General features: G+C 44.3%; 2 protein-coding genes across 7 annotated transcripts in view; both read left to right on the forward strand.

Moving 5' to 3' along the window:
- Positions 1-209: 209 nt before the first annotated feature.
- LOC107077637 (hepatitis A virus cellular receptor 1 homolog) overlaps positions 210-23,287 on the forward strand; it is a 45,844-nt gene continuing 22,766 nt past the window's right edge. For 5 of the 6 annotated variants that reach the window (XM_069196028.1, XM_069196024.1, XM_069196023.1 and 2 more), the window contains exons 1-2: positions 210-275; positions 1,207-1,548. In XM_069196028.1, the coding sequence (XP_069052129.1) occupies positions 224-275; positions 1,207-1,548 (394 nt within the window). In that variant the 5' untranslated portion in view covers positions 210-223. Of the gene's footprint in view, positions 276-1,206; positions 1,549-3,333; positions 3,385-4,888; positions 5,011-5,748; positions 5,834-6,381; positions 8,312-23,287 lie in introns of those variants that run through there. The other variant, XM_069196027.1, reaches the window with a different exon arrangement.
- Positions 12,389-17,209, forward strand: LOC138241818 (dead end protein 1-like). The gene is made up of 4 exons (XM_069195668.1): positions 12,389-12,403; positions 15,176-15,299; positions 15,728-16,189; positions 16,907-17,209. The coding sequence occupies exons 1-4, from the start codon at positions 12,389-12,391 to the stop codon at positions 17,179-17,181; spliced, it is 876 nt and encodes a 291-aa protein (XP_069051769.1). The 3' UTR covers positions 17,182-17,209.

The raw sequence follows: 23,287 nt of genomic DNA on the forward strand, positions 1-23,287 counted from the left end.
ACGGCTTTGTTCCGATTTCTAATCCACGTATGATCTTGTTTCTGAAACCGTTCCTCTAACGCAATGAACAGGAGAAGGAAGTTACTTCGAAAAAAATGCTTTGGGGTGAAACCGCAGAAACTGGCCAGGAGGGGCAGAAGCCACGGACTGCATAAATACCCCGACGCACAAAAGAAATTTCCTATAAGCGGTTCTATCACCTATAAGGTTCTTCCGAAAGAGCATGAAGCTGCCTTGTTTTGCCTCACACTCCGTTATCGCGGTGCTACTGTCAGGTAAGACACGGGTCTGATTGCTACCTCGCCGTCATTTACTGGTTGTCTGAATTAAGACCAGGTTTTCCTCAGCGAAACTGATTCTTGCCGTTCACTAAACACAGCGTCAACTGTTCCAAAACGTACATTTAAAATCCCGTTCCTCCGGTGCCCTACAATCGTGACGTCAGGAATTATAGTGAATAATGTCATGCACTGACAGGTAACAGTGTTTAAGCAGGTGTTGGTTGCAATGGCTGTGCCGGACGCCACGTCCACCAGACCTGAGCCCAGGACCCAGGAGGAAAAGCAGAGAGGCGGCAAAAGACGTCACGCGGACCACAGAGATCGAGACAGAAAATTAAAACTGCCGATGTGACTTTGGTCTACCAAAATGACCACCGTGTGCCTCTAACATTGAAGCCTCAGGCGAATACAGACCCAAATACGCCATTTCTTTCTACAAATTCACTTTGGTCTTGCATTCCGGCTGTGTGATGTCCAGCGGTAGCTCACAGGCAATGGGCTTGATAACTAATTCGGCTCACCCGTAGCGGAAAGACCTAACCCGTCTCCTACGCCTAGACTGGGGCCCGAGTCGCCCGGACACGAACCCTCCATCGACAACCCTCTGCCGAGAATATGAACGTTCAAGGTTTGAAGAAAATATAAAATAGCACCAGATATTATAAAAAAAACACTTAAACAAGGTAAATTTGAATCGTTTCGAAACACAGGCAGCATGCATGCCGAATTTTTCGAAGCCGTCTGAACGAGAAACTAACACTAGACTCGTTTGCGACCCGTTCCTCAGCATGGCGGTATGTATTTGCTACACGTCATTCAAGGTTCATTCTTCACTTGCCCTTCGAAATGAAAGAGGACAGGAACGTCCTTCGAACAGCGATTGAGGCAGTGTTTTGAAATTCTCTTAATCCATCATTTTCTGCAGTGTGCCGAGTCTCTGCTCTGACGGTCAGAGGATCCGTCGGCCAGGAAGTCACTCTCCCCTGCAGATACTCTGTGAGGGATCTCGGAGTGACGACGATGTGCTGGGGGAGAGGAGAACTACCTCTTTCTGGGTGTAATAATATGATAATTTCCACTGATGGACAGAGTGTGAACTCCAGACTCTCAGAGAGGTACCAGCTGCTGGGACAGCTGACCGGAGGCGATGTCTCTCTGACCATCCTCCACGCTCAGGAGAGCGACTCTGGGCTCTACGGCTGCCGCGTGGAAATACCAGGCTGGTTTAATGACCAGAAACATACAGTTAACTTGATCGTTACAAAGGGTGAGTAAACTGCTCAGCCATAGTGAGCGACTTCCTTCTCCTCGTGTCTTTAAAAGTGAAAAGGAGCCGAGTGAACATTGTACTGTTGTGTTTCAGCGTAACTCTTCTTCCAGATGTAATACATCAGATACAAAGCAGCAGTTCTAACAACTTGTGACCTTGAGCCCTGTCCCCTCTGTCTTACTGCACTGCAGGCTGTAGTGTGGGACTGTTCTTATGGTTTAGCACATGAGCACGTATTGAACACTTCTAGACTAGAGCTAGTTGGCGATGCTATATAACTATTAACAATGAACATTTAACAACAGGTCGGTACCAGAACCGCTTAATGACCAGAAATCCACAGTGGACTTGATTGTTACAGAGGCTGAATAAGCTCCAGCTGATGGTGGAAGAGAGCAGAGAGCACGTTTCACTGTCATGTCTCAGAACCTTAAGGCGGCGCACACAGGAACCAAAAACGCCTGTTGTCCCGTTCGTAATTAGTGGGGTGTATTGATTCACACCTTTTTCACACGGATTCACACGGATGGCGGAAACGCCGAGGAATGAGTCCGGTCCTTTCTAATGCTCAAGAACCGTCCTCGAGCCGACTAGCAGCCCCGGCTGGTTTTCCCGTGCTACGTCGCTGGTCACCTAGCGACGCGGGCACGGGGCACGGTGTCAGTCACGGTAGAACCCTCAGGGGGCGTCTCTGGCACTGTGCCCTCTAACCTTCAAAAAATAAAGTGAAAGTAAAAAAAGAATACAATCAATACAAACAATACAATATTAAAAATCAGTTTATAGGTTTATGGTAAATTCAGACATCTGAATCTTCATTTATTAGACAACAGGGAATCAACAGCCGGGTGGACATCTATGCGCCGAAAGGAGCGTTAAATACGATTTTGGAAAAAAGAACTGAACTACGCACAACCCTGTGTTGGAAAAAGCAGTTAGAAAATTGATGGATTAAATTAAACTCTATTGCACAATATGTATTTAATAAGTCGCCATAAATTAATGATATAACCTATTGAGCATCAAGAAAAAATGACATTTTGCCGTCAGATGTGTATTTTAAAATGATTGTGTTGGTATTTGTTTCTCCTAATGGATAGTATTAATAAATGCAGCAGCAGGGCTGTGTTAAAAGTAATTATTAGGAGATTCCTGCAGCTTTGTCAATCACAGCAGTATAGGATAGTGGTCGGGGCTCTTGGTTTGGGGCTGAAGTGTTTTTTTCAGGTTGCAAATCTGAGTGAGTTGTTACATTTGAGGTTCACTTTGCATCGGTGAACAGTGCAACCTGTGACATTTATTAAAGTCAGTGCACCAAGTGTTTCACAGACTGTTTGTGCCAGAGCCTCTAATGAGTCTGGGTTGTACAAGACCAGAGTGGGGTTCAGTCCTCCTGTAGCCCCACGACACACAGATCAGGGGAGGAGAGAGAAACTGTACAAGACCAGAGTGGGGTTCAGTCCTCCTGCAGCCCCACAGCACACAGGAGAGAGAAACTGTACAAGACCAGAGTGGGGTTCAGCCAGGACACTGGAGTGACACCCTTGCTCTTACTAACAGCCCTGGGATCTGTATTGACCAGTTAGTTAGGAACTACTAGTCCCTCAACACCACTTACAGCAGGAGCCTGGTTGTTCTTAGCAGTCTCCCCCAGTGCTGAACAGGCTCAGCCCCATGGGATTTTTCTCAGCGCATTAGAAAAACATCCTCAGAGTGCAAATTGTTTCTAATTTGCTGGATATTAAGCTGAAATATACTTTTGATCTCTTTCTCCATCACAAGAAGCTGTTCCAGCTGTGCCAACGGAGGAGTCCGGGTCTCCAGCTCCCACAGGTGAGCCAGACAGCAGGGCGCTAACTGTCGGAACCAGAACCGAACCGCATCATGAATCCCAGACGACCCTCAAGCAGACAGTTAACTGCAGACTCCTCGATTCCAAAAAGTTTTTTCTACCCATCTGAAGACCTTAAACTCCCATTTCGCGGAAGTATTGGGATGACTTGCTATGTGTTCTCTTGCTACATGAACATCTGAGGGGAGAAGACTTTTCAAAATCTGCACTGGGGTAGACAGCTGGCCACACGCTTTGTTCTCAAGATTTTACAATAATAGATTGCCGTCCCTGCAGGCTATTTCAGCCCTTATTAAAAGCGTATTTATCTTTAGCTGACCAGGTTTCCACTTGGTCAGCTTTTAAGATCACATGGCCTCAGCTTTCATTTTTCAGTTGACGATACTCATACATCAACCAAACCTGACACCGATGTGGCTGTCTCTATTCTATCTAATTGCATTGCATCTCTGACATAAAAATGTGGATGACTCAAAAGTTCCTTCATCTTAACTGCGACAAGACTGAAGCCATGCTTATTGGTACCCCCCATCAACTTTGTAAAGCCAGTCCTGTAACCCTATCTGTAGATGGTTCTGCACTTGAGCTTCAATCTAAATTGAAAAACCTTGGGGTTATATTCGATTCTGGCTTAACATTTGACCCATATGTGCAGCATATTGTCAAAACCTCTTTTTTTCACCTCAGAAAAACCGTTGGACTACTAGCGACACTATCCATCACTATGCTATCACTATCTGTGGCTGAAAAGCTGATCAACACATTTGTGATCTCTCAAATTGACTACTGTAATGCTCTACTCGCTGGGGGTATTTAAATCTACTTTGAACAAACTGCAGTATGTCCAAAATTCAGCAGCCAAAATCCTGACCAGGTCTAGTGCAAGTGTTCACATTACTCCTATCCTGGAGTCCTTGCACTGGCTTCCAGTCAAATCCCATGTAGACTTTAGAATCCTCATGCTCACCCTTAAGGCTCTGCATGGCTTGGCACCACAGTACCTATCTGAACTATTATTGCCATAATCTCCCCACCTCGCAACCTTCGCTCTTCTAACTCTGGTCTCCTAACTGTCCCCCAAGCCCGTCTACATTGTATGGGTCGCATAGCCTTCTCCTGTTATGCCCCCAAGCTCTGGAACTCTCTCCCCAGGGATATCAGAGAGTCACCTTCTCTAAACTCCTTCAAATCCAGGCTCAAAACCTTCTTTAGAAGAGCCTTTACTTACTTCTTCACCCCTCTGCTTTTCTTAGTACCACCATCCATCTTAGTCTCCTCTGCGTGTTGTAATTGTGTTTTATCTTGTGTATTCTTCTTATTTATTGTTGTTCTCATCCTGTAAAGTGCTTTGAGAAGCCACCTTTAAAGGCGCTATATAGAATAAACTTTATTATTATTATCATCTTGTCTGCAGATCATTATCAGTACAATGCGCCACACCGTCGCAGTGCGGAGCAGAGGGTCTCATTGCTTGTGCTGTTGCAGGTGGGGCCCCTCACACCTCCTATCCCGCGAGTCCGTCTCCAGACGCCTCCGCCACTACAGGACGGTCGAGGAACAGCGCAGTGGTGGGCGGACCCTGCTGTGTGGACGGTACAGGTGCTGAGGTAGGGGGGTTCTGTACTGTGTGTTGTCTCCAAGTGGATGTGTGTCCATATGTGGAGTAAAACGTATGGTAACGATACACAAGAGCGACTTACTGTACCGAGAATGACAAGAAAACTCCTAAACCACGCGCTTATTACTGTTTTAAAGTTGAATTAACAAAACAAACCGTATATATAAGAACAGGATGTTATAAATAAATGCAGCCGGAAAACATACGATCGACAGACGATGTCTTAAAAGTGTTCATAGCAGTAAATAGTAGAAGCAATATACGAGAAGGATAGAGAAAGCTGGCGCCCCTTTGCGCTGCATCGTAGTAAGAAAGACCCAGTTGTGTGATGAGCCGCTGTAGCATCTTTCGTGCTGCGCAGAAAGGAGTCGGAGCTCTCTCGCCTCTTAAGGCAAGTGGTGAGTTTTACAGGCCGAGATCTCACCCGTCTCTGTGGGTTTGGGGGTTACCAGCCTATCCCCCAGAATTGATCGGTTTCAGGGGCACTGAACCACCGCTTGTTACAGAGCGAATGTAATTAATTCAGTGGTTGGTTGGGAAAAAAAACACAGAGACGTTACGAGTAATTGTAATAAAACGTCTCCGGTGAATTTCGGGAAATATTCACAGTCCTGCGCTGCAGTTCACTTGTTAATGGTCTGATTTGGTGCACAGTGTAAAGTTAAAGTGTTCAACTTCAGTCCGGGCTGGGTTTTAAAAAAAATATATTTCTCTCCTTGATTTTAAGGACAACGCCCATCTGTTCAATGAAGATATTATTCGACTGGTGTCAGTCATTGCAATTTCCGGATTGATCCTCTTGATCATCTGTGGTGAGTTCTTCTCCTTAAACAGAATCCCGTTCTATTCTGGTGGAACACGGCGCTTTAGAAGTCGAATCATAATTACAGTTCAGTTGCTCGTCCATGATCTGATATGTTCGCCCGTTCAGACAGCTGTGCATTCCAACAACTCATACAGGAGTGACGCAGAGTGCTCGGAGCTCCAGCTGCAGTCTCTTAACCTGGACTCGAGCCCGCAGCCCTCTAGTTTCAAACCTCAACCAAGCCGCTACACTGCTGTCTTGTCTCTGCGCTGCTTGGTCAGACGGATGAGATTCAAATCGATTCCATTTTTTTTTTTGTGTGCGCCTGGGACAGTATTACACATCCACACAGCTAGAATCATAATTTCGTTGAGGCTTGTGGTGCGAAATGAACTGGATGTCTATGTAGGTCAGCGGAAAGCAGGCTTGTTTGGACGCTGGCTGAAAATCACAGCTCTCCACGCGGAACTGAAAATAAGGTGATTCATTACAGTGGCGGAAGCGCGGAGCCCGGGCGAATCTACAGAACTTTCCCACTTTGCCCTGCTTTCACAGGAATGAAGCGGGCCGGCGAGGCAGAAGCGGAAGTCGCGAACTCCCAGGCTGCAGCGCCCACGGCGAGCCGCACGTCAAGAGTGGAGTCGGAATATGTGGAAATACCCCTGCGCGCCCCGCAGGTCCCCGCGGCCAGCTGGCGTGTGCAGGACGTCACACATTCGGGCAATGTGGTTAATTCATTGGCAGTCTAGGAAATGTTTCTAAATGTCGAATTAAGCACAAAGTCGTGAACTTTTTCACGAGAGTTTGCGAGACCTGCAACGTCACGCAGCCCTGTAATGACTGGTGGACTGTGACGTACGACCGAATCGGTACAGGTTGTGCAGCAGACATTTCACCTCAGAAATGTTCCAACACGATCTGCGCGGAGAGTTAAGAGGAAAGGAGTATTTGTCAACAAACCTGGAAACGAACAATGTAATAAGGTGGCTTCACCTCGACAGAGGTTTTGTTGCCTCGTTCTGAATCACAGAACACGGCGCTGCACATACCTGGGAATTTAGCCGATTTTGTGATGTAAATTGGAGGTTTTACAAGTTACTGTGTACATTTAGCTTTCATTGTGGTTTGAAATGCGCTCATCGATGCTGACTGTTTCAAATCCTGAAATATTAAAGTAGCGTCGCAGTTCCCCTTTCATGCATTTCAAATATTTCAGTACATAAAACACGAACAAATTCTTCAAAGGAAGTGATGAACAGTGAAACACGAATCAGAGGACACAAGTGGAAACTATGAAAAAGTGTACTTGAGACCAAGAACAGGAGGCACCACTCTTTACGCAAAAGTGGAAGTGTGGAACAAGCTCACCAGCCATGTTCTGATAATAATAATTACTTACACTTATATAGCACTTTTCTGGACACATCACTCAAAGCGCTTTACAGGTAATGGGGACTCCCCTCCACCACCACCAGTGTGCAGCCCCACCTGGATGATGCGACGGCAGCCATAGTGCGCCAGAACGCTCACCACACACCAGCTCTCAATGGGGAGGAGAACAGAGTGATGAAGCCAGTTCAGAGATGGGGATTATTAGGAGGCCATGATTGGTAAGGGCCAATGGGGTTACACCCCGACTCTTTTTGAGAAACGCCCTGGGATTTTTAATGACTGCAGAGAGTCAGGACCTCAGTTTTACATTTCATCCAAAGGACGGCGCCTGTTTACAGTATAGTGTCCCCATCACTATACCGGGGCATTAGGACCCACATGGACTGCAGGGTGAGCGCCCCCTGCTGGCCCCACTAACACCTCTTCCAGCAGCAGCCTTAGTTTTTTCCAGGAGATCTCCCCATCCAGGTGCTGACCAGGCTCACACCTGCTGAGCTTCAGTGGGTTACCAGCTGTGAGTTGCAAGGTGATATGGCTGCTGACTTGAAGCTGACACCCTAGCTTCTTTGAAGAAATAGCTGGATGAGATCCTCCAGTGAGGACAGGTGGCACATCTATACACAAAGAGTTGTAGGAGTATGGAATAACCAACCAAGCCATGTGGTTGAGGCAGATATCATGGCTTTTTTCAAGATATTGTTAATGTAAATAAGATCATCAGATCAATTAGGTACTAACTACATAACAGACTAGATGAGACTGAATGGCTTCCTCTCATTTGTAACCTTTTGTATTGTCTTAAGTAGTGTGTATATGAAAAAACAAAATCCCGAGCTGTCTCTAAAACTGGACTATTATCTTCTTCATGTGACCTCTGTGTAACCTTCATGATGCCCCTTTGTGAATACCCCGGGCTTTTTACATTTTTCTGAAATGTTTTATGAACTCCATAAGAGTGGTGCTGTTTGAGATCTGTTTTTCTGATTAACAAAAAGTGCCTTTTACTTCCTATTGAAAAGCACGCTGTGGTCTCACAGGTTGAGATACCACACTGTCACCTGGTGGAGAAATAAAGTAATTATACAAAAGTCTTAGATGCATATTCATTTAAAGATTGCAATTAATTCTTATGCAGTTTATGATATAATTGTGCATGTATTGGGAGGCATAAGAGACAGATACTGGGGAAATAAAGTTATTTCCTATAAAGAAAGGCAACATGATCCGGTTTTCTAATGTGTTCTTCAGTGAGAGAGGAAGACTTTGAAATGCTAGTTACCACTCCTGTTCCCTCTGAGACAGTCTGCCTCCTCACAGCGAACGTTGGCTCTAGAAGTGTACCTGAACTCTTCATCGTCTCTGCCTGTTCTGCACCGGCATCTTCTTCACTGTGCCGAGCTGGAGTGGGGCTCTGATGCAGTGATTGTACCGTCTGTCACTCTGCTCCAGAGGAGGCATAAAAGCAACAAGCAAGCAGACACATTCAGCCCTGGAACTCTGGTTTCGGTACTGTGTCTCAATGTATGACAGGAGTATTGAAACTACACTGACTAGATGAACATTCTCATCGCCTCCTATAGCAAGACCTGAGTGGTCACCTTCAGCATGTGTCAGCATGCAGAACTCCTGCTGTCGATGGGGACACAGCTGGCGTTAATACACACAGAAGAGATCAGACAGTGAAACCAGGATGTGTGTCTGGATACCCTCTCTGCTCTGCACTGCACTGATCTCTCCCTGTGCTGACTGATTTGCTGTGGATGTCAGTGCTGCCATTGAGAACAGCAGCTACTGTTCCTATTGAAGTAGTTTACTAATATGGGTTCCTTATCCTGATTGTTTCTCTCCCTCCACCAACCCTCATGTAGCAGTGCTGTTAATAAAGCCACTGGGAGGAAGGAGTCGTTTCCTATGTTGTTTTGTCAAACTGCTGGAGATACGAGCAGTCTTTCCTGCTGCTCTCCCTCAGCCAGTCCTGTCCCCATTCACATACCGGCAGTGGAGTCTCCTCTTTCATAGCCAGTTCTCTGGTCTTCATGCTGGTTTAGGTCTCCTGGATTTAAAGGCTACATCCAACACTGCACAACCACAGCCCTTGTACCTGTGCACAATCAATGCGAAATAAGAAACACCTGATCAATATGAAACACCTGATCAATAAGAAACACCTGGCAGTCAATTGTCCCCATACGCACGCTCAACTGAAGTGGGGAGATGGTACACAAAAAGTGTTTGATTCTAAAATGTTAAAGCATGTGCAGAAATACCCAGAAATAAAAGGTGACATTCTATACTTGTGTCTCATATTCATGTTTTCATCTCAAATCCGAATTGCTTGATTAAACAGCAGACATATCCATTTTGACTTCACTGTCCCTTATGGAGGGCACTGTATGTGCAGTACAAGTACCGCACACTTCACAGGTAGGTAATATCTCATCGCTGCTCATGAAGGGTGAGCTTGTTTGCTGAATGCTGTTGTTCACCTGTCGTGGGGCAACAACTCGATCAGACTGCTTCAGCCCTCCAGAACTGCACCAGGTGATCTCTTCCTGGGCTCCACCATCCTAACCTACAGGATTCATGCATGAATGACCCAAGAGCTATTGCCCACATGTGCAGTCCTGCAGTTTCATCATACAGTAGCAGTTAGTACAGGTAGGAAAACACGACCCAGATGACAACATGCATGGGAATGCAGATGCCCAAAGGAACTCAGTACCTGCTCAGTTCTGGACTGATTCCTGTGGACAAAGGGGACGATGTATTCCAGCAGCTGTGTGTCTTTCAGCATGGGTCTGTGTTCCTCAGCGTCTTCGCGAGCGAGACAGCTGTCAAGCGCCTGCTTCTGAAAATGAGTGCAAAGCCCAAGAGCTTTAACTGGGGCACTAACCACAGGTGTGTTAAATGAAGTGCACAAGGACAAGCTTGGAGCAAACAGCATATACAGAATAAAATACAGGACACAATATGTTGTGGAAGTGTACTAATGCCTCAGATCCTAATATCCATACGGTGGATATATATATTTATAAATGTGTGCTCTTTTGAAATAAAATCTTTTGAAAAGTCTGAAACAAAATATTTTTTGCACTTGCGAAAGTAGTTAATTATAACACAGGAAACTAGACAAATACAGTCTGTAATGACGATAGGACCGATTTGTCTAGAGCCAAAATTCCAGAAGGCTCCAGGAGAGGGCGCTGTGCTAAAAGCTTTTGGTTCAATAATGAGAGTGTTTTTATGTACCCCGAATGCACAGAGCTCAGTAAGCAATTGCTCTTTTCTGAAATGCAGACTCTGTCTTTTGATACATCACAAATAAAGACAACAGTAAAACCGAAGCTTCCAGAAGCGATGAATTCGGAAGCTAAAATCTCAGGCGAGTAAAAAGAGAGGAAACTAAAGTTTGAATTGTTTATGACTATCAAGAACATTACGCAAGCTACCGTGAAGCAGCTCTGGGAATACACAGTACATCTGATTTATTTCTGAAGGGGGAAAACACCAATTGAATATACTGATAAAGAAAGCTTTACAACAGCAAACAGACTGTGATGAAGAACCCCACGGCACGCAGACAACACCCCAGCACCGGAATTAACCCCGGGACCCCAGCCCCGCGTGTGCCTTAATTCTAATGGCTCCCTAAAATCGAGCTGTACGGACTGAAAATGCAAAAGCCAAACTCGGAAACAAAAAGGACTTCATCTACGCACAAGGCAGCGGAGTCGGTCTGTTCAGTGTCTACAGTGAGAGAAACTCGCTGGACCACTTGGGACCTTCACATATTTCACACGTTTGGGAAAAAAACCCAGATGTTATGCGATCTTTATCGAAGGGCTAATAAGATCAAGCTACTCAGCTATCTATTCGAAGCAGTTTTTCCCTTTCCTCTCCACTGCAGGGGTGAGATGCAGGGGAGGGGCTGTATTGTGTCATCAGGTTGACTTCTCTGTCTCTCGCCAGCCCTGACAATGGTGTGAAATTATTATTGGGGTTGTAACTGTTCTTTCAATTGCCTGATAAGTGTGTATTGATTGTTGTGGCTGTAATCATTCAGCTGATTATCTGCTAGTGATTGAGAGGATGCTGGGTTTCTGCATCACTTCCCAAAGGTGTTTAATATGGACACATTCATTTTGTTGTATATGCTTGCTGGAATGCGAATATTTGCTAATTGGTAACTGAGCTCTCAGTGTTTTCTTCAGTGTCCAGTTAATCTGTTACATTTATATATTATTTATAATAACATATAATATCATCTTGTTTTTTTCTTCTAAATTTTATTAGATGCTAATTACATGATGAAGTTTAGTTGATTGTCTTAATCCTCGTTCTACGCTTGAGCGCGTTTGAAAACATCAATGTCCTACTGGCGGTTTCCTTAGTAAAATAACACGTGTGCTGCCTCTCTGGTCCAGCGTGCCACTCGATAGTCGTGTCTGTCCTGGTACGGTATTGTGTGTTTGTGCAGCGTGTCTGTATCCTGCTGGGCTTAGCCATGTTCATGAGTTTTACCTCATGAAATATTCTTACTACATAACAGATATAACATAACTCTTCCTACATACAATACATCCTCAGATATCACCCGTGCTCCCAGGGAGAGCAATTCATCGCCCTTCGTCGAAATCAAATAGCGCCCTTACGTTTTAATTTTGGGGTCTTTTCTTATTACAGTGCTAATAAATCACTACCCTTTATCGTTATAAACGATTGGCCTTTATTGCGATAAAATGCGTGTACGTTATATCTCCCTTTTGAAAAACGAGGCGCTGTGCTGAGATTAATGACTTTGGAATTATATATCCGTCATAGTTCTGGAATGAAGGGTAGGGTGATGTGTTCAAAGAGGATTAAAATACTCCGATTTCCTATGCACCGTTTATGCAAAGTGTTCAATAAGCCAGGGCAGATTTCAGCAACTCCAGATTTCTTGTAACACAAGCGTATGCTTTTTTTTTTTACAATTTTTCATGACTGGAATCCGCCTACTTTGACCCATTAGGGCGCGCGTGTACAAGGCAATCTTTAATAATTTCAGGCCTTTCCTGAAGCGCCGCCTCCGATATGACCAGTATTTAATCGCCTGTGTCGGGAGAGAGAAAGACCGGTGTCGCAGGAACTCGATTTAGAAAAGACAGAAAAATCTACGAGCAATCGACAAATGGAGTCGAACACGGTAGGTCGAATAAAATTTGTCTTAAACCAATTTTTCCCGGTTGGAAAAGCAGAATACGCAGCGTGTTCAATGATGTTAAAATCGGTGCGATCTCCCAATAAAACGGAATTTACCATAATAGACTTCACGAAATATCAACGCAGATGCGGCAAGTGTTTTAATGTGACTCGTTGTCGTTATGTTTTAGACAAAGGAAACGACGCAACAATGTGATTATCGAATAATTTAAAACAATTTATTATTATCTAATAATGTATCATACCTATTTGTATTGTGTATCAGTTAATTTAATCTAACATTACCAACTGCATATACATTTTTATCTTTATCTAAATTCTGTAGAAATTATTGCAAAATAAATTGTAAAACATTGTTCATATTGGCGTATCTTATATAGTACCTCCAAAAGTTTTGTGCGTACAGGGCTCGACTGCATGCACTAGTAATTAAATGCATGCGATATTTATGTTTTTTATTCTGTCTTGTAATTATTGAAGACTAAAAAAATCAAATCAATTCAATATATATATATATAAATTGTTAATCAATTTCCCCACATAACGGTCATTCTTCACTTCATGCGGTAGTGTTTCGAATTTTGGACTTAAGCATTTACATTTTACATTTCCTGAATTCTCCTTTAGACTAGAGACCTTTCACATTTAATGTTATAATGTGTAATATTTTTCTGAACGAATTTCACAGACATTAACATTTCACAGTATTCTAACAATACGTGAAGATATTCCAACACGAGTTTGAATATGTGCAGGCGAAGCAAAACATTAAAAACTCCAAATTTAATAAATGCCCCGCATATGTATTTTCGAAGTTGTGATTGAAATTTATATTATTCTTTATTCATAAATAATTGTTACTAACAGATCAATTTCCTCTCAATTCAGTTTGAAGTGTGCTACCGCTGTCTGGTTAATAAAGAATGGAGTCTGTAATATTATTAAGCGCTCTTCCAAACAGAAGGAAGCTGATCAACTTTTATATGAGGTGACTTAATACATTTTAATTTTGCTTATATATGTTAATTCATTTTTAAACAAGAGGTGATATCGAATTTTCGTTAAAGCTACCATACAGGACTTTCCTCCAGTTCAAACCAAGATAATACTATATCGTTGTAAATACTGTTTCAATTGTTTGCATTTGACGACATTTTGAGTAAGCTTTTTCTTCCTAGTTTTATAGAATTTTTTTTACCTAAAAGAAAAGCTCTCAAGTATGAGTCTTAACCTGTTTATGCCTTAACCTGAGGAATTATGCTACATAAACCTAAAACATTAACGTATGAAGTGAAACAAAATGAAACGATTCAGTGCAAAACAACTTGGCATTAAACCTGTTATGAAAAATCGTATAATCGATTTTTAGGTTAACAACGGAAAATCTTTTACTAACATACGGTATAGTTTTGACCTTAAAGGAAACGCTCAATTGCAGTTTGAGTTAAATGCTGAACTCGGAACTCGCATAATGAACAAATGCGTGCCGGTCTCTCAAAAATGAGTCCGTAGAAAACCCGCATTTTTCAAGCTTTCACAGAGTGAAATTAATTATTTTTTATAATTATTATTTGCGACCTTTTACATGCCCACTGTGATCAAGAACAAAAACCTTAGATTTGTTAAACAAGTTACTTTAATATAGACTTTTGCAAGCCTTCCATTATTTTGAAGGCTAAAAACAAATTTCAACGTTCCTCTTAATTTCTCAAGCCAAGTTGTGAAGGTACCACATGAAATCACAAACGAAAAATTAATTTAATTAATAAATTAATTAATTAAAGTGTTAGCATTTTTGGCTTTTTAATTTGACATGCCTTATGTATAAAAAGTGGAAGAAGATTATAACTGAGCTCTTCAGAATCTGTGGAGCCGTTTTTAGCAGGTAGGCTATCAAACGGGATAATTTAGGAATAATAAGCGCTTTTACACTTTTCATAATGGTTTAGACTAACTTTTCTGGCCTTAAACAAAATGACTTTTCCTAATTATTGTTGCATTATTATGACTTACCGTTCCAGATAATGTGAGATGGTCGATGTTGTGTGTGAAATGAAATTCTTTGCGTTGATTTATTTCTAAGACAGTATTTGATGAAATTTAGAAGGTTTACTGACAATCTGAGGATCATTAGGCAGTGTTGTAGCCTAAGATTGCCAGAGGCTAAGCGGGGCTAGACCCTCGTCATTACTGGGACGGCAAACCCTTGCTGTAAAGCGTCCTGGTGACCAGTAGATGGCGCTCTTCTTCCTGGGCCAAAAACCTACACTGCTGATCGCGGACTGGGAGAGGATATAGAGCACTCGGGGATAAAGAAATAAAAAAAGAACATCAACGCGCGGAATTCTTATGGTTAAGATAATGTGAGAAATGTAATACCACCTGACCATTTTAGTTTGAGCTTATAAAGGGAAAATACAAATGATTAAATGTAATCCACTATCTTTTTAACTATTCATTAACACTTTTGATAATGCTAAAATGTATTGATGTGCTCCTTCATAAGATCGCCCATTTCGATAGTGTGATGCTGCGGAGGGCAGAGTTTGAGAGAGCGGGTGTGATCTGTCGCGGATGTGTGTGAAGCGCTCTGGAGTTATTCCTGATTTGAAAGGAATCGCAGCAGAGGTAGTGAAAGCTACTACTCCCCCAGCGCTCGAGACAGACTCTAGAGAGCTACACTGCAGAAGCAAAACACAGAAGCAATATGTCCCTTGGAAGATGATTGATGATGATTTGCTTTCCGATTTTCCAGGAGAGCTGCCTCGGTATTTTTGTGAACGAGAAGAGTCTGGCCTCCCTGGAGTCTTGGAAAGAGAGTCAAGGCGTGTCCCTTGTGCAGGTCAACGGACAGAGGATATATGGCAGTCCTCCGGCAGGTCAGTGCAACTTGCCTCTTCTAAATCCAGGCAAGAATTTAAAACACTGTGCAATTAAGAAAGAAAGTCAGGATTTGGCATACACGTTTTCCTAATGCTATTGCTGTATTACCTAGGAATGAAATATACTTCTCCCGAGACTGAAATGTTAATTGATCCAACTGGTGATCTGGACCTGGGGTACTATCTGGGTGGAGTTTGCATGTTCTCCCCGTGTTCGAGTGGGTTTGCTCGGGGCGCTACCGTTTCCCCCCACAGTCTAAAGATGTGCTGGCAGGTTAATTGGCGTCTGGGAAAAACGGGCCCTGGCACGAGTGTGTGCGCCAGCCCCGTCCAGGGTGTACCCTGCCTTGCGCCCAGTGCTTGCTGGGATAGGCCCTGAACTCGGGTGACGCGGTGGAGAAAACCGCCTCCCGTTGTCTCCCCAGGTTGGCGGGGTCCCGCCCCCTCCCACATCTGCGAGGTCTTCATCAGCAACATCCCCCGGGACGTCTTCGAGGACAAGCTGGTGCCGCTCTTCGAGAAGGCGGGCCAGCTGTACGAGTTCCGGCTGATGATGAACTTCAGCGGGCAGAACCGCGGCTTCGCCTTCGCCAAGTACTGCGAGCCCCGGGGCGCGCGGGCGGCCGTGCTGTGGCTGAACCGCTACGAGCTGCCCGGCGGCCGCCGCCTGGCCGTCGTCAGGAGCGTGGAGAAGAGGCGGCTGCTGATCGGCGGCCTGCCCAGGGCGCTGGGGGGCAGCCAGCTGCAGGGGGCGCTGCGGCACCTGGCCGAGGGGGTCGCGAGCGTGACGGTCCCGCCGGGGCCCGCGGAGAGCGAGACGGCGTTCGCCGTCGCCGAGTACGTCTCGCACCGGGCTGCATCCATGGCGAAGAAGGTCGTGTGCGAAGGTACCGGTTTACCCCCTTCCAGGCAGCTAGTGGCTCGTGTCTGAGCAATGCGTGCCCTGCCCTCCGCACCATCACACTGCTGAAACGGGCGGTTTTCTGAATGAGCACACTCGCATTAACACAATCGCCCAAAGCATTCACGAACAGTTAAAAAGGTGGTGGATTAAATGTAATGATTTGCACGTCCTTTTCTAATCTCAGACTAAAATGGTGAACAAGTATCCATGATGAGGTGATATTACATTTCTTGCATCTTAACAAGAATTCCGTGCATTAATGTTGCCCTTAATGATGATGATTTTTTAGTGACCTAGTATTCTGTACCCTAATAGTCCACATGTAGTACTTTCTTTAGAATTATATACTGTTATACTTTGGCAGCCAGTTGACCTTGAATCCCTACTGTAGAGGGTTTTTTTTCTCCTTCTAGAGGAGTTTTTGGTTCCTCTCCTCCGCTGTCTTCTGGCTTTTTCTCCTTCTGCATTGTCACGTCACGTACTGTCACACAGCTTTGTTAAGTGCCTTGGTGTGCAAGGCGCTATATAATAAGAAATTGAATTGACATTGAATGGTTGCTTCTGGATAATCTTTGTTTTGTTTCGTTTGCTGGTTCGTGTTTCGGGCCGTGCGCAGGCGGAGCAGGAGGCGGCGCCGGAGCTCTGATTCCTGCCCTTGCGCTGTAGGAGCACGGTGACTGTGAGCCCCCTGTCGTTGCAGGTTTCCAGGCGATGTTCGGCCTCTCGGTGGCAGTGTCCTGGCTCACCCCGAGGGCCCAGGACGAACTGCAGAGGCTGACGGGAGCCGCTCTTCCGTGCCCCTCCCAGATCCCCGAGCCCCGGGCCGCCCAGGCTGAGCTCCCGCCCTCCGATCGGCGGCCTCGGACCAGCAAGCCCAGAGCTGGGCATGGCGGCTCGCAGGCGCCCCCGTCGGGCTCTGCGAGACAGAGGCTGAGCTGTTTCATCAAGTTAAGTGGGGGTTTTCAACATGTGTAGTCCCACACTGTTCGATAAAATGCTTCCTCCTTCCCCTTGTTGATTTTTAACTTATATTTCTTGGTTATATTGTCTATCTGTACATAGTAGTTACTATTTCAGTCACAATAATAAAGTTTCTTTTTCACAAAGGAGGCTCTTTGTCGTTTACAATTTATTTGTGTGTTAACAATGTATAACAAATCCATCCATCTTCTAAATGCTTCTGATTCCGGGTCACAGGGGAGCTAGATCCTATCCATTAAGGCAGGATACACCCTGGGCAGGACACCAGTCAATCGCAGAGCACACACTGACACAGATACTCGCACAAGGGTCAGTTTTTCCAGAATCTAACTTCCCTATCTTTGGAAGACGGGAGGAAACGAGAGCACCTGGAGGACATCCATGGAGACACAGGGAGAATATACAAACTCCACACAGAAAGCACAGCAAGTCTGGATTTGAACCCAGGATCCCAGGGCTACAAGGCAGCAATGCTAAACATGGCGCCACCCTAACTAGTATCATCCCTCTATACATTTCTCAAGTCCAGAACTCTCCTCATTTAAGTGTTGTTTTAAATGCAAGTAATTTAGACCTCGGAGGAAGGAAAAAAAGCTCAATGCGGGACTATTTGACACAGTGTTTGCATCTAAGGTCTTCTCGCCTGTGTCAGTTTTCAATTGATCACCTATTAAGAGCTGATTAGTGAGTAATTTGAGTAAGAAATTTGAGGAAAGGGTGCTTGAAGTTCTGTGTGCGGAAGCTGTTGGAAACAATACCCTTGAAGCAATAGCAGTTTTTCCAATTCTAATATTTTTTGATGCACAAATAAGACCATCTGTAAAGACTCTTACTTTCACTTCAGAAACGCTGCCCACATTCAGACTTCATCTCATCTCGGCCGGATTATTGTAACAGTCTCCACGGGGGGCTCCCTTCCTGTCCCCTAAAAATACTTCACACACTCCAGATCTTCTAACGTCTTCGGGGCCCCGTGACCACGTCATCCCCCAATCCTGACATGTCCTCGCTGGCTCCCCCTTCCCCAGCGCACTCGGCTCCAGCCCCGCAGCCCCGCAGCCCCCCAGTTCCCCTCTGATCGCCCCCTGTGTGCCCGGCTGAGACACATCTTGGAGCGCCCCCGAGCTTTCAGGGCCCCGCTGCACAGCGCGGGAGCTCAGTCCCTGGGGGCTCTCTTACAGCGCTCAGACCTAGACTGCGGGCCGACCCGTTTAGTCTGGCTTAACATTAGTTTTTCTTCTTTTTAAATCTGTTTGGTTTAAGCCTGTAAAGTGTCCCCAACACTGCTGGTGTACAAGGGCCCTGAAATCACTATAAAATGTCAAGTTAATTTAAGGCTTCAATTAGCATAGGAGATTCAGAGCTCGGCTGGAATAAAAAAACTAGCAGACATGGTGTTCCAGGCTTGGGAATGACTGGTTTAGAATACTGTATATACATGTACTTTTACACCTGCCATAGCCAGGAATATTTATATAAATGTACAGCAAGCTGCCATTTGGCATGGAAGATGCAATTATATATTGACAACTCACAACTGGCAGCCCACTGAAGCTCAGCAGGTGTGAGCCTGGCCAGTACCTGGATGGGAGACCGACTGGGGAAAACTAAGGCTGCTGCTGGAAGAGGTGTTAGTGGGGCCAGTAGGGGGCGCTCAGCCTGCAGTCTGTGTGGGTCCTAATGCCCCAAGTGATTATTTAAAAAAAATACATTTAGTTTGGGATTTTAGATTTGAAGATTCAAAGCATTAACTTAAATTTAAAATATTTGATTGGTCATATTGTGTGCATGTTATTAAAATGAAATGCGTTAGGGGGAAAAGCACATTTCTAACCTAACTGATGCGTACAGATATACAGATAACGTTCTATAAGATTCGTGACCCAAACGCTGCTTGATTTATGCCTCCTCCATTGGCTATTGATAGCTAATTGATAGCAATTGATAAACTGAGCATCAGCAGGATCTTAAGGGAATCCAGGCTGTCATATGGTCGGATTGTTACATCCTCCCACAAACCTTGGTGTAAAGAGGTGCTTTTGTTGTCAGTTGGAAACTCACTTCCACACAATTTCCACTTGTGTCCTGTAAATCAGATACAGTTTCTTAACATCAGATCAGACCCATTTCACTGGAGAAAGACCTGATTCACAAACAAAGCAAAACAGACCTGTTCCCAGCAGGAGACCTGAGACAACCTGGCCTGATAAGATTAATAAACCACTCCTATTAAAGGACACAGCCATAAACCAGGACAATCATAGAACAGAGCTCAATTAACACTTCAAAAGCACCTTCCAACACCTAAATGATATAGCTCAAATCACTAGATTTGATAAGTTTTATGCTCCGTTTCCAGATAAGGACATAAACAGGCCATAAACAGGCAAGATTACAGAACAAGCAACCCAACAAATACTATATTTGGCCACAATGACAAATATGGCTTAAAACCACTAAATACAACACAATAACAAATAAGGTCACAGCCTGAGAAAAAAAATGGAAGACAGCATTTAACCTCCAATATTTAAAGTTAAGCATACAGCCAAGCACACCAGAGGCTGCTCTTTGTTTGGTCTTAATACCATGATGAAACATATCACAATTGAAAAGAGGCTTAACTCACCCATAATGTGAGTCCTCAGTGTGGCACCTGTTTCAGGGCTCAAGAACGATTAAAAAAATAGTTGTGCTGTTAACGAAGTTCAGAGATAAACTGAAGATAAGCAGGGGGCGCCGAAGCCAGACGACCCGAGAGTCTGTGGGCCCACCAGACAGCGGGGTGCCCTCCTCTGCCCTCCGAGAGCATAGGGAGACAGTCGGGGAGCCCCTCCTCCAGGCCGGTGAGGGCTGCCTGGGCTGGGCGACAGGGGGCCGGCCCCATGCAAGGTCACCGAGCGGAGCAAGGAGACGGGGAGAGAGACCAGCGCCCCCGTGTCCACGCACGCTCCACATGGGCTGATGGTTCCCTCTGTGGAAGAAGACCCCCAGAGCAAACTCCCATCAGCTAACACTAGCAAACTACGCATGTGTGAAGTGCCACGACTACTGTTTGTTGTCATGAGTTATGCAAGTGCAGTAGATGTGTATGTGTGATGCTTTGTGATGTATTCAGATATACAGAGGCAATGTGACCATAAACATTTTCCCCTAGGGAACAATGAAGTTGATCTTATTATCAGGTTTATCTTATTATAATGAGGATGTCTGTGCAGTCCAGAGCAGCTGTTACATTAGGAAATGCTGAAAGAAATGTTTAGATTATGGTACACAGCTATGGGGAACAGCTGACAGAATTATATATTTTTTATATATATTATATTTTTTTAAGATAACTTTATTGGCCATATTCAATTTCTTGTATTAGGAATTTGTCTTTTCACAGACCCCAACTTGTCCTCCATAAGACACACAGACAGGGAGAGAAGCTTGGGGTCAGAGCACAGGGTCAGCCATTTTTACAGTGCCCTTGGAGTAGTTGGAGTTGCTCTGGGGCCCAATGGAGTAGGATTCCTCTGCCGGCCACAGGACACGAACCAGCAACCTTCCAGCCACAGGCGCAGATCCTGAGCTACAGAGCCACAAGCTATTTCATGCATGCAAAAACTATTTTAGTGTAAACAGCACTTTTCTTATGGCATGACACTGTTGCTGTACTGAAGCACTCCGAGTCTCCAACACAGGAAACACTGCATCAGTCACAAGGAATCTCAAGGAATATCCCTATAAACAGTGAGAGAGTTTCTAACTGAGCTGAGCTACTACGAGCAGTACAAACCGTGTGTGGGCTTAAGAGATAGTGTAAAGTATACTTTGTCTGCAGATAAGGTATCCTTCAAATAAAAATAATCAGCAATCTGTAAATGACAATCTCTAAACTTTCATTCTCTCCGAAAACTCTAATGTCAACTGGAGCCCTGAAGAAAGTTATTTTCTTTTCCAGGGGGCTGATTGGTCTGAGAGATGAGCTCTTAAGTTTCATGAACCTTCTCGGAGGAGTAGAGACCTACCGATTGTGGGTTTAGGTGATAAGAAAGAGAAAAAGTACAAATGGATACTGACACACTGCGAGAAAAGGAAAGTATGTGGTGTGGGTAGAAGCTCTCTGGAAAGACCGTCTTGCTAAAAACGACTTCAAACGAAATAAACTGGAAATTCCCATGATTGCAATTCAGCACAAAAGAAGACGTTGACATTGTATCCATGGCCAAATTTGGTGCTCATCATTCAGACCGGACCTGTTAAACTGTTAGAAGCACTGGCAGGGCTGAAGTTAAGGTTGATACTGGAGCAGACGGAGATCTTATTCCTGAAGAACTGAAGACGTTTTCCAGAAAAGAAACGTATTCCTACAAGGATCTAGCCAGAATCAGTTGTATGTAAAAGGGAAGATTAATGTCACGTCAAGTACAAATAACAAAGCAATTGTGCGAGAAGAGTCACTAATTTACTGGCTGACTCTTTTATTTAAAGCGATTTGTATCTGCACCTATTTATGCCGGCACCTCCTATATTTGGGTCTGTCTGCCCTGCGATGGACTGGCATCCCATCCAATGCTTTCCCCAGGACCCCGACATGCATAAGCTCTTATTGAAAGGGATCGTGACAGATGTAGTGGTACCTAAAATGTATACTGACATCTAGTGGTAGGGTAGAGAAAATGTTTTAGTATAGTGGCTGTTAATTAAAACGTCTGAAACTGTTGTGCTTCCAGACAGTTTCTATTTCTGTAGAACAGGGACTATAACACAGCTGTTTTGAGCAACTGAATTTGCTGAATTCACCAGTGTTTGGTAGAGAACATAATTTAGTGCAGTTCTCTTTTTCTTGAACATTGTGTTGCTCTTCGCAATAGCATCCTGACAAGTTACTGACTCTCTGTGTGATGAACTCCCTGGAGGACAAGTATTTGAGGGAACTGACTTTTCAGAAGCACACATATAAAACATATTATTATTATAAACCTCCCTGACACACTCAGTTGATAAGCAAAATGCTCCAGGCAGCAGTGCTCTGATCCTATTCAAAGCTAGTTACTCTTCTCTTTAGCCTAGTGTTACTCACCTCCTCTCTGAAAGCTGGTGTGACACCTGACCTGGGCTCTCAAGTGGTTAACTGTTTCCCTCTTTGCCTAGCCTTGTAAATATTCTTTAATGAGCAGGGGCAGCTCAATTACAATCTCATCTTGTATCTAATGAGCTCTTTGAACCTTTACTGTCAGAGATTAGACAGAATTTAAATAGCCTGTGATAAGAGGGTTAATGATTTGTTGATGCCTTTTTGCACTGAGTTCAGTAAGCATTCATCTTCCTACGGATTTCAATTCATTTTTTTTTATTATTGCCAGTCACTGCATCCTGCTGAGCGTTATGGAAAATTATCCAGGGGCCCAAGATACCCTTCAAATAACAATATCATATGTTACACCACTACTTAGACAAAATCACAGTCAGTTCTAGTGATTAATTAATATACGGAGATACCTGCTTTTGCTGTCTGGCACTGACATCAGCACTTTATGGTATCCCATTTTATGAGAACATTATGTCATCATAGGGCTTAGAGTGTGTCCCATTTTTTATATGTTTACAGCAAAAATGCTGTTATCATACACCAAAGGCTGTTCATGTTTCTATGACCTGGGTTTTCATTTATACAACTAGAAGAAAAATGATATGTTCAGCAAATTGCAATAATGAACAACTTTGCCAAGACTCTTCATGCAATAATTCACGTTTTTAATATCAGTTTTATATTGATAACATGATCTGGTACAGCACATAGCAACACTAAAGACAACAGGAGATTGCCAGTTCAATAGCAACAGTACAATCAGCCAATAGTTGGGGCGGAGAGGTGGCTCTGTGGCTAAGGATCTGCGCCTGTGACTGGAAGGTTGCTGGTTCAAATCCCGCAGCCGGCAGAGGAATCCTACTCCGTTGGGCCCCTGAGCAAGGCCCTTTATACCATATGGTGTCGCTGGAAGCTGGAGCCTACCTGGCAAGCAACGAGCGCAAGGCAGGGTACACCCTGGAAGGGGCGCCAGTCCATTGCAGGGCAAGGGCTATTGTAATAGTATTAAATTAGTATTACAGG

Source organism: Lepisosteus oculatus, chromosome 11, assembly GCF_040954835.1.
Source record: "Lepisosteus oculatus isolate fLepOcu1 chromosome 11, fLepOcu1.hap2, whole genome shotgun sequence".
Taxonomy (NCBI): domain Eukaryota; kingdom Metazoa; phylum Chordata; class Actinopteri; order Semionotiformes; family Lepisosteidae; genus Lepisosteus; species Lepisosteus oculatus.